At 48.9% G+C, this 9,989-nt stretch overlaps 1 protein-coding gene across 1 annotated transcript; it reads left to right on the forward strand.

The window, feature by feature from the left end:
- Positions 1-1,802: 1,802 nt before the first annotated feature.
- POLR2C (RNA polymerase II subunit C) lies at positions 1,803-9,150 on the forward strand. The gene is made up of 9 exons (XM_082677986.1): positions 1,803-2,185; positions 2,356-2,405; positions 4,546-4,614; positions 4,757-4,809; positions 7,259-7,387; positions 7,831-7,882; positions 8,010-8,178; positions 8,322-8,396; positions 8,991-9,150. Exons 1-9 carry the CDS (start codon positions 2,100-2,102, stop codon positions 9,133-9,135), a joined length of 828 nt encoding a protein of 275 aa, XP_082534112.1. The 5' UTR covers positions 1,803-2,099; the 3' UTR covers positions 9,136-9,150.
- The last annotated feature ends 839 nt before the right edge of the window (positions 9,151-9,989 follow it).

A 9,989-nucleotide genomic window follows, 5' to 3' on the forward strand; every position in this document is an offset into this window, starting at 1 on the left:
CAGTTAGGACAGCTCTGCATCTGTGGGCCCAGGCTTCCCATCAGTAAAATGTGGATGGCAGCGGCCTTTTCCCCCTCACCATTAGCTCCTTTGACTCCTGTCTGTCACTAACTATTTCAGTGGCACAGTCTTTAGCTTTACTAGTTCTCTCAGCCTCTACACTGTCTGGGCTTCCTTTTTCAGTCCGGTTAACTCTGTTTCATTAGTCTTCCCAGGCTGCTGTGATGAAATATGGCACAGTTCTAGAAGCTGGAAGCCCAAGATCAAGGTGCCAGCCAACTTGGTTCTTAGAACTTTCTTCCTGACTTGCAGATGACCGCCTTCTCCCTGTATTCTCACATGACAGAGAGAGAACAAGCTCTGATGTCTCTCCCTGTTCTTATAAGGGCACTAATCTCATCATGAGAGCCCTACCCTCATGACCTCACAAAGAGCCCCATTTCCAAACATCCTCACATTAGGGGTTAGAGCTTCAACATTTTGGTACATACAGCATCGCACAGCATCTGTCTTCTGCTTTGCTGTCTCCTACCCAAGTAGACAATGATGGGGGGAGTAACAAGCTAGTAGGAATTTCCAGTCTCTTCTTGTGTACCTTCCTCTGGGCCCTTTCTGCACCTCTCTAATTCCTTTACCTCGACATCCTGTCAAGTTCCCTGCAGTAGCTATTCCAAATTTCATCCATTCTCTCCTTTATAGGATCTGTCTTATACTCAGAAGACTACTTTAATTCTTAATTTACTGAGATGACACAGGCTGTGTAGCAAGGGCCCCCTCAATGCTCTTCCCCTCTGTCTCAGGAGGAGGTGTTACTCCTTGCTAAGGCAAACTCCTCCTCATCTCCTCTGATTACTCTCATTCTGCCCCCTAAATGTTGTCCCCTGCCAAGTTCTATTTTAGGGCTTCTCTGTATAAGCTGCTGCCACCTGGGAATTCCCTGGCGGTCCAGTGGTTAGGACTCTGTGCTTCCACTGCAGGGGGCATGGGTTGGATCCCTGGTTGGGGAACTAAGATCCCACAAGCCACACGGCTCGGCCAAAAAAAAAAAAAGCTACTGCCACCTTTTTGAAGCCCACTCTAACCTCTCTCTAGGCTGTTTAGGGGACTTTGGTAATTCTTTATTGAATGTTCAACCTATGAGATGCACACTGCCAGGCACTGGAGATGCAGAGATGAAGAACTCATACCTACTCACTGCAGCTACACAGAACTGTAGATGATATCAATACATTAAAGAGCATTGTATCTTCTTGCAGTTTCAGAAGTGCATGATCCAGACTTGGGGTGTGGAAGGGAAAGGGTATAAACCTATTGTTCAAGTATACTTTGCTAAAGTGTGCGTTCATCCCTCGGTATCCGTGGGATACCTGCTCCCCACCAAAACCTGTGAATGCCCAAGTCCCTTATGTGAAATGGTGTAGTATTTGCATATGACCTACACATGTCCTCCCATATAATTTAAATTATTTCTAGATTACTTATAATACCTAATACAATGTTTAATGCTATGTAAATAGTTGTAAATACAATGTAAATGCTATATAAATAGTTGCTGGGCATACAGCAAATTTGCTTTTTTGGAACTTTATGGAATTTTTTTTTTTTTTGATCTTCAGTTGGTTGAATACACGGATTCAAAACCCTTGGATACGGAGGACCGACTGTACTTTTATTCTTCCATAAATGTACAGACTTCATTCTTTTAAAAAACGTTACTGTATTCCTATGTTTGTATATTTAATCAGGTCTCTGTCAATGGGCAAGTAGTTTTATCTTCTGCTACAGACTGCTGCAGTGAACGTCCTTGTAGATGTATCTTTGCTTACTACTGCAAGTACTTCTGCAGTATGAATTCCTAGAAGTGTTATGGTTGAGTCAAGCGCGTGTGCATGTTTTGCCAAATCGCCCTCCAAATGGTTGAACCTGGTGCCCTTTAGAGAAGGGGGCGGGGGTGGAAAAAACTTTGGGCCTCCGAGCAGCAGGTGGCGCTCTGAGCGCCTCTCCGCCGAAGCGGCAAGGCCGCGCCGACCGACTTCCGGTGGCGGCGTTGGCGCAGGCGCAGTACAGCCGACGCGGGAGGCCGAGAGTGGTGGGGCGCGATGCCGTATGCCAACCAGCCTACCGTGCGGATCACGGAGCTCACCGACGAGAATGTCAAGTTCATCATCGAGAATACGGACCTGGCGTAAGGCTTCTGAGGGAAGAGGCTGGCGGCTCTGGAGAGCCGCGGGCCCCAGCCTAGGTGGGGCGGGGGTCATCTTTCCAGACCAGGGCTTTCGCTTTGGGAACCGTGGGTCGCGGGGAAGGCCTGTCGAGGCTGCGGTGCCCACACGCCGCTTGGTTTTCATTCCTCAGGGTGGCAAATTCTATCCGGAGGGTCTTCATCGCTGAGGTGCCCATAATAGGTAAGCGACCCCCGCCTTGTTGCCAGGGCAGCCTTGTTGCCCCCCAACACTCCCCATACCTTGGCGCTCCTGCCTCCAGCCTTGGTTTGGGCCGGGGATGGGGGCGCTGAGAGAACAGTAATGCTGCAGACTTGACTGGTCTCTGTGCCCTTGGCCCTGGGCCACTCTGGTCACCTCCCTGGGCTATTTAGTTCCACTCTTCCACGTGCGTTGGTGGAGAGCACGGGTTCAGGAGTCTGTGGACTTGGGTTTGAATACTGTTTTCACTTACTGTCTCTGTGAAATTTGGGCAAGTTATTAAACTGTGTGCTGCAGTTTCCTCTCTAACGTTCGGACACTAATGGTAGTTATCAGGATGATGTCAAGTATTAAGGAGGTAATCTCTGTGCATTGTGTTCAGTGAGTGTGTACTACCGGTAGATGTGAATCTGTTCCGTCAACTGTATTTAGGGAGCATATAAGCACCAGGCAGTGGTGCTAGGCACTGGGAACGCAGAGCTGTAAAGTACAGGGTTCCTGCCCTCCAAAGGCTCACAGTGAAGTTGCAGGAGAAAGATGAATTCACAGACAACCCAAATGCAAGACAGACTTTTGGATCAATTAAGGAGAAGCATAGCTACAGGGCCCTTGGTGCCTAGAAGAGGGAGAATCTGTTTCTGCTTTGGTTCCAGCCATTCTGCACTAGGCGTTCTACACGTTTACAGATACACTACAAATATCTTCTGAGTGTCAGCCCAGAGAGTTTGGGTTATAGTTGCTGCATCAAGCGTGCAGACGCCTAAGGAAATAAGCAGGCCAAATGCTTGGTAAAGAAGAGAACGTTATAGTTTTTCCACCATTACCACCCCCAGAGACTTTTTCAACTCAGAGCTTGGAGGGCTGGTCCTCCTTCTCTGCCTGATCACTCCATGTCCCGGGGCCTTAGTTCCATCACGAGTAAAATGAGGGACTTGTGCTTTAGGATGCAGCCCTGACATTCTAAGTGCCACTTTTCCCACAAATAATATTGAGCACCTGCTGCATTCCAGGCCCCAGCTAGGAATACAGAAGTTAAGACATCTGAAGACCCTGCCCCAAGGGATTTTTGAAGCATGAGGTAGAGACAAGACACACAAATATAACACAAGGCAAAATATGACAGGTGTCTTAAGAGAAGTCTGGACAGAGTTCTGGGAGGGAGGAGCTTACAGGGACAGTGTTCGTCTCTGTATCATGGAGGGCAGGCAAGGCTTGGTTTATAGGAGGCTCAGGATTTTCAGCTGCACAGGAGAGGTTAAGGGCATGCCGGTGGGAGGAAAGACGCAGAGGCAGAGAAGCATGGCTCATGGTCCTTATTTGGCTTGGGTTGAGGAAGCAATAGGAAGCATAGGACAAAGCAGGTTGGGGCTAGGTCATGTCTGGTCCTCTTCTGACCTCCGTACCTAGTGTCCATGCCCCTCATTGGGCAGTTGGGCTGCAGTGCCATTTGATTAATGAATTTAATTGTTTATGTGCAGATGTTTATTTGTGAATGAATGAGTGAATGTGTGTTTAAGTCAGGCGTGTGTGACAGGTACAGTTCTTACCATCCTACTAGCTCATTGCTGGTAGGTATTGGGTTGTATACTTAGTATGCCTCGCTCATTAAAGGATTCTGTAAGCATTAGTTGGTTGAGTGATAATAAAGTATTAACTTGAGTAATCTGAGTAATCTGGTCACTATATCATAAAATGAGATGTGGACCATAAGTCTGTGTTACTTCTGTGAGGTTTGTCTGACTTTCAAGTGCTCTTGGATTTGGTGTTGGCATGAATAGCAGATTTAAGTGCTTCCCACAGAAATAATCAGCTCAAAGAAACACGTTCCCACTCCTGTGGTATTCTCTAATAAGTCAGTGTTTTTTCGGTGGTACAGGGAACTCTCTGCATCAGATCCACCTGAGCAGGGAAGCAGGGTGTGGTGTGTGTGGTTCTTGTTAAAATGCAGCTTCCTGGTCCCCACTCCAGAGCTGTGAAATCAGAGTCTGGCAGCCTGGCCAGGCCTCTGCAATTTCATAAGCATTAGATGATTTTTAAATCTGGAGAACCATTGCTCTTAAGTCTTTAGATAAATGTGGTGGCTAAACTGCATGTCTCCTTTTCTGCTTCCTTCATTCTTTAGCAATTGACTGGGTTCAGATTGATGCCAATTCCTCAGTCCTTCACGATGAGTTCATTGCTCACAGGCTTGGTGAGTGCTGAGTTTGGAGAGTTAAAGGGAGGGGGCTGTGCCCGTGTCAGAGGAGAAAGCCTCCTCACTCCCAGGGTGACTTCTGGGTTCTCCTTTTGGCTTGGCCCCTTGGCCTTCTTTAATGTGCTTTTCTGTCTTCCAGGATTAATTCCCCTCACGAGTGATGACATTGTGGACAAGCTGCAGTACTCCCGGGTATGCTGTGTGCTTGGATGGAAGGTCGGGAGTGGGGGGAGGCAGGGAACTTTAGTTCTTACAGGGATTTTTCCCGACATCTTGCTTTCAGCTTTTAGAAAGACAATGTGGAGATGTTGTCTAGAGCCCAAAGCAGGCATTGATTGGTCTTTGGTTCTGATGGACCTCAGATTGATTAGTCTCAAGGGGCATCGGGGAGTCTCATTAGCCAGCCACATAAGAGGGGGCATACTCCTGGATGCCCAATTATTCGGAACGGGTGGGGCTGTTCCTCTTCAGACTCTGCTTTCCAGAGCATCTCTTCCCAGGGACAGGGGCCTAGGAGGCTAAAGGAAGTCGACAGAGGTTAGAGGGTGAGGAGAAGGAGCAGAGGGAGTGAGAGCTGTCCCACCGAGCAGCACCTGAGTGACTGGGGTACTGGTGTCTGCAGGTCTGTGCCTCACCCCGTAAGTTCTGCTAGTTCAACACGGCTCCCTGCCTCTAGGGCCAGGTTTGCACTTCCATGACACGTTAACAGACTTAGAACTAGGGAGAGTGTAGGACAGGATTAGGTTACCTGCATCCTTTCAGCAGAGCTGCATTAGGTAACAGCTTGAGACTATTCCTTCTTGATGGCTGTAGGTGATCCTGAATCAGCCCATTTTCTAATATTCCCGAGGGCATGTCATTTTTATGGTGGCTAATTTGATATATTTTGTAAATTTATATGTGTTTTTTAAAAGAACTGTTCAAGCACACAGCAAAGTGTGGAGCTAATATAACAAATAGGCATGCTCCCACCAAACCGGTTGTCACATTCTAACATTTCACCATTTTGCTCCATGTCTCCAGAGTCTGTTTTTAAGAAATAAAACATCACATATATTGGTGAAGACAGTTGTACAACCAGTTGAAGACCAGTTAGTCAGTATCTTATATAAAGATATGCATCCCCCATGACCTAACAGTGCCTTCCGTTAAATTTGTTTCTAGTATTGCATTTACTGAGCAAAGATGGTATGGATTTTTTTGGAGTTTTTTTCCTGAAAATCTTCAGAAAAGTGAAAAGTAGAATAAATACTCATTGTCTTTTCACCTGTAATTTCCAGTTGTTGATGTTTTGCTATATTTGCTTTGTGTTTCATATAGATGTGATTTTTGCTGAACGATCTGAAAGAACGTTGCAGAAATCATGACATTTCTCCCCCGAGCTACATCAGCATGCATGTCCTAAAAATAAGGATATTTTCCTACATAGCCGCACTTATCATGCCTAGGAAAATTAGCCATGATTTGTACTATCTATCTACAGTCTAAATTCAGATTTTCCTAGTTATCCTCAAAATGTCCTTAACGGTTTTTTTGTTTGGCTGCACCACGCAGCTTGCGGGATCTTAGTTCCCTGACCAGGGATTGAACCCGCGCCCTTGGCAGTGAAAGCGAGGAGTCCTAAGCACTGGACCGCCAGGGAATTCCCCTTAATTGTTTTTTGTTTGTGGGTCTGTCATTCATGCATTGCATTCAGTTGTTATACCTCTTTAGTCTCTTGATCTCTTGAACAGACTCCTCTCTTTTCATTATTTTTTTTTTTTGAGGTTAAGTACCTTTTCATATTTTTGTCTTCCATTACATTTTGCTTCTTTAATTTCATATTTGTGAGTGATTCAGTCTCAAGGGTCTAGGTTGCCTTCCTGTCTCACCTGTGTATGATTGCAGACTATCCAGGTATGGCCCCTAGATCTTCCTCATTGTCTTGAAAACATCGAAAATAGGTTGGATTTTCCTCACTGGCGTGAGGGGGAGAACAGTTTGCTTGATTACATTCTAGTTAACTCTCGTCTTGCCTGAAGTTAAACGGTAGCAGCTAATCTCTAATACGGGAGTGTTTCAAGAATCAGTTTAAAGAATGGCAAATGTGAGAATTATTGAAGCCAAGTGATGCTTACATTGTGGCAGTCTCTCACACTCTTCTCTGCTTTTGTGAAAAAGTTTCCGTATGAAATTTTTAAAGAAAAGGTCAGTAGTCTGGAATTTAAAATGTACTTTTTTCTATTGTTCCCTGGATTGTTTTATTTTAAATGGCAATTGCATTCCCAGGCTAGTCCACTTAGCTCAGGGGACGCTGAACTATGCAGTGTGAAAGCCTCTTCCTTCTTACCGCCTTGGTTCTCTGAGGAAGAGCGCTCCGGAGCCAGGGTGAGATGTTAGTGTGTCTCCCAGTGGTGGCCTGGCAGCGAGGGGTGGGAAGGACACGTGGACGCCAGCGTATAGGCGGTCTCTGAGCTGGGATGCGCCTGCCCTTGAGCAGCCTGAGTGGTGGGCAGATGGACACAGCCCACGAGAGCCTGGAGGCTGTGATCCACCCTCTCCCAGATGAAGAACCTTAAGGAACAGGGTATTAGAAGCGGGGAGCCAAGCCAGGATTCGCCATCTCTCCGCAGACTCACTCCTGCCTCTCTTCCTGCCTCAGGACTGTACGTGTGAAGAGTTCTGCCCCGAGTGCTCGGTGGAGTTCACCCTCGACGTGCGGTGCAACGAAGACCAGACGCGTCACGTCACGTCTCGAGACCTCATCTCCAACAGCCCCCGGGTCATTCCGGTCAGGAACGCCCTCCCTACCCAGGACCTTTGCTCTCCTGGCTCCAAGTGGGCCAGATCGGGGTGGATTCTTATAAGACACCGACTTTCCCTGTGTTACCTTCTGCCTTAACCTAAGCTTGATGCCTAGAAGTGCTAATAATTCTGGACTCTTGCCAGTGTGGGCAGAAGCACTGGTGCTGTGGGCCCTGTCCACTAAGGACCCTTTTAAAGGCCATGGTACTGTTTTGACTGGGGAGGTTGTCACAGAGCCATGAGGTAGGGGTTAGAGGCCAGTAAGCAGCACAGACTGGGTCCTAGTGGACACTTCTGCCACCTCCTCCTCAGGTATCCTTTCCTCGGCTCGGCAGGTTGCGGTCTGGAGGTGCCGGAAGGTGGGTGCCAGAAGGGGTGCGTGGGGAGATGCGCAGCAGCTAATAAGTGCCTCTGTCTGGGCCCCTACAGGTGACATCCCGGAGCCGAGATAATGACCCCAACGACTACGTGGAGCAGGATGGTAAGGGCCCGAGGGGCGGACACCAGACCCAGGCTCTCGCGCTGCCCGGCCCTTCAGTGGCGCTGCAGGTCGGACTGCGGAGAGCTGTGCCTCTGCTGGCCCTCGACTGACTCACATCTCCCCACAGACATTCTCATCGTCAAGCTGAGAAAGGGCCAGGAGCTGAGGCTTCGAGCCTACGCCAAAAAGGGCTTTGGCAAGGAACACGCCAAGTGGAACCCGACTGCAGGCGTGGCTTTTGAATACGATCCCGACAATGCCCTGAGGCACACGGTGTACCCCAAGCCGGAGGAGTGGTATGTTCCTGCTGGGAGCGAAGGCAGGCAGGGCGGGCGGGTGTGGAAATGGCTCCTGGTGACCAAGATGGGGCAGCCTCACTGTGAGACACAGGTGCCCTCAAAGCGGCAGTAGCAACCTGTGCTGATCTGTTTGATCTCAGGCCAAAGAGTGAGTACTCAGAGCTGGACGAGGATGAGTCGCAGGCGCCCTACGACCCCAACGGCAAGCCGGAGAGGTAAGAGCCCGGTCTGGCACTTGAAGGTAACGTGTGTAAGGACGTACAGTTCTGATGCAGCCTCTGAGTTAGGGAGGCCCTTTCCCGCCCATCCCAGTTCCCCTCAGCTGAGGAGGGGCTGGTAACTGCTGCACCCACCGTATGTGCACATCCAGGCAGATTATCATCCCCCTTTGGTCGCTGGGGGAAGGGGGGCCCTCCAGTTATCCAGACTGTTCCTAGTCTGATTTTTCAGCTCCCAAAGAAAGATCAACCTAGGATCAAACCTAGGGCCCCAAAGTGACCAGAGCCTTCTAGTGACGAACATGAAAGTGCTGGAGAAGGTGACATGCTTACTTATCGTTCTCTTACCCCCAGTGTAGAATACATCCATACACAGGTGTTTTGAGATATTGTTCTGAGGTAGCCGTGGCCTCCTCGAGGTCCTGCAAAGTGCCCTGGGACCACTGTTTGTAAGAGGTTGGATGGAGGTCAACCCTGGGGCAAGGTCGAGTTCATGGGGAGAAAGGAGTCAGGACCCAGGAGGGAGGCGGGCCTGTGTCCATAGCTCATGAGAGCCTCATGGAGGGCTCTCACCAGACTCTTGCCTCTCAGGTTTTACTACAACGTGGAGTCCTGTGGCTCTCTGCGCCCTGAAACCATTGTCCTGTCAGCCCTGTCTGGATTAAAGAAGAAGCTGAGTGATTTACAGACCCAGTTAAGCCACGAGATCCAGAGTGACGTCCTGACCATAAACTAGCTGCAGCTCACCTGTTTCAGCAGAACAGCAGTTGAATTTTAGGTCTCTCCTGAGACTCCAGATCTTGGCTCCTGGGGACTGGACAGCTGTTGCTCAAGCTTCCTGGCAAGTCTTCAGTACCAATTAGAAAGGTAGCAGCGGGGAAGGGTAGGTCCATCCCAGCCTTGCGCAGTCACAGATTACCAGGGCCAGCACTGCTGTTGGAGGCAGGACGGTCCCTTCCCAGACATTTAGCGTCCCCGGCCCTGCCTGCTGATGGGCAGTAGTGCTGCCCGGAACATCCCTTCTGCCCTGTATTCAGTGTGCCTCAGGGGGCCACAGCATTCCCCTGTTGAGAACCACTGAGCTGAACTCTCATCTTCTGGGTATTTCAGTTCTTTACTTCAAATCCTTTCTGTTCACAAGTTGGAATGTTCACTGTTGCACCTTAGGCTTCTGTGTTAGCGCTGAATCTAGGACCCTACTCAGGCTCCTGCCAGCCCTTCCAGTCCCTGCCCCGGCCAGTCTATTGGTTCTTCACTCAAATTCCCGTGTCCCTAATTTGAGAATCCTGTGAGAGTAGTGTTAGGCCCAGGCTATCCCCCTCTTCCCGCCAGTAAGCCTTGTATTTTGTTCTCTACCCATGAGTTTTGAACATCACCAACAATGGCCAGGCTATTTAATTTGTGGGGGAGGGCAAGGGCCTTCATGGAGGTCTGGCCTTGACCACTTAGCCCTATAGGTAGGAACATACCCAAAGCAGTTCATTAGGCAGCCAGGCAGGAGAAGCCTGGAGAAAACGAGAGATCTAGTACAAAAAGGAAGGGTTATTTATTAACAGTAGTTGTCTTTTAAAGTTTTTATTTTTGGCAATA

This window comes from Grampus griseus (assembly GCF_964374135.1).
Source record: "Grampus griseus genome assembly, chromosome: 19".
Taxonomy (NCBI): Eukaryota; Metazoa; Chordata; class Mammalia; order Artiodactyla; family Delphinidae; genus Grampus; species Grampus griseus.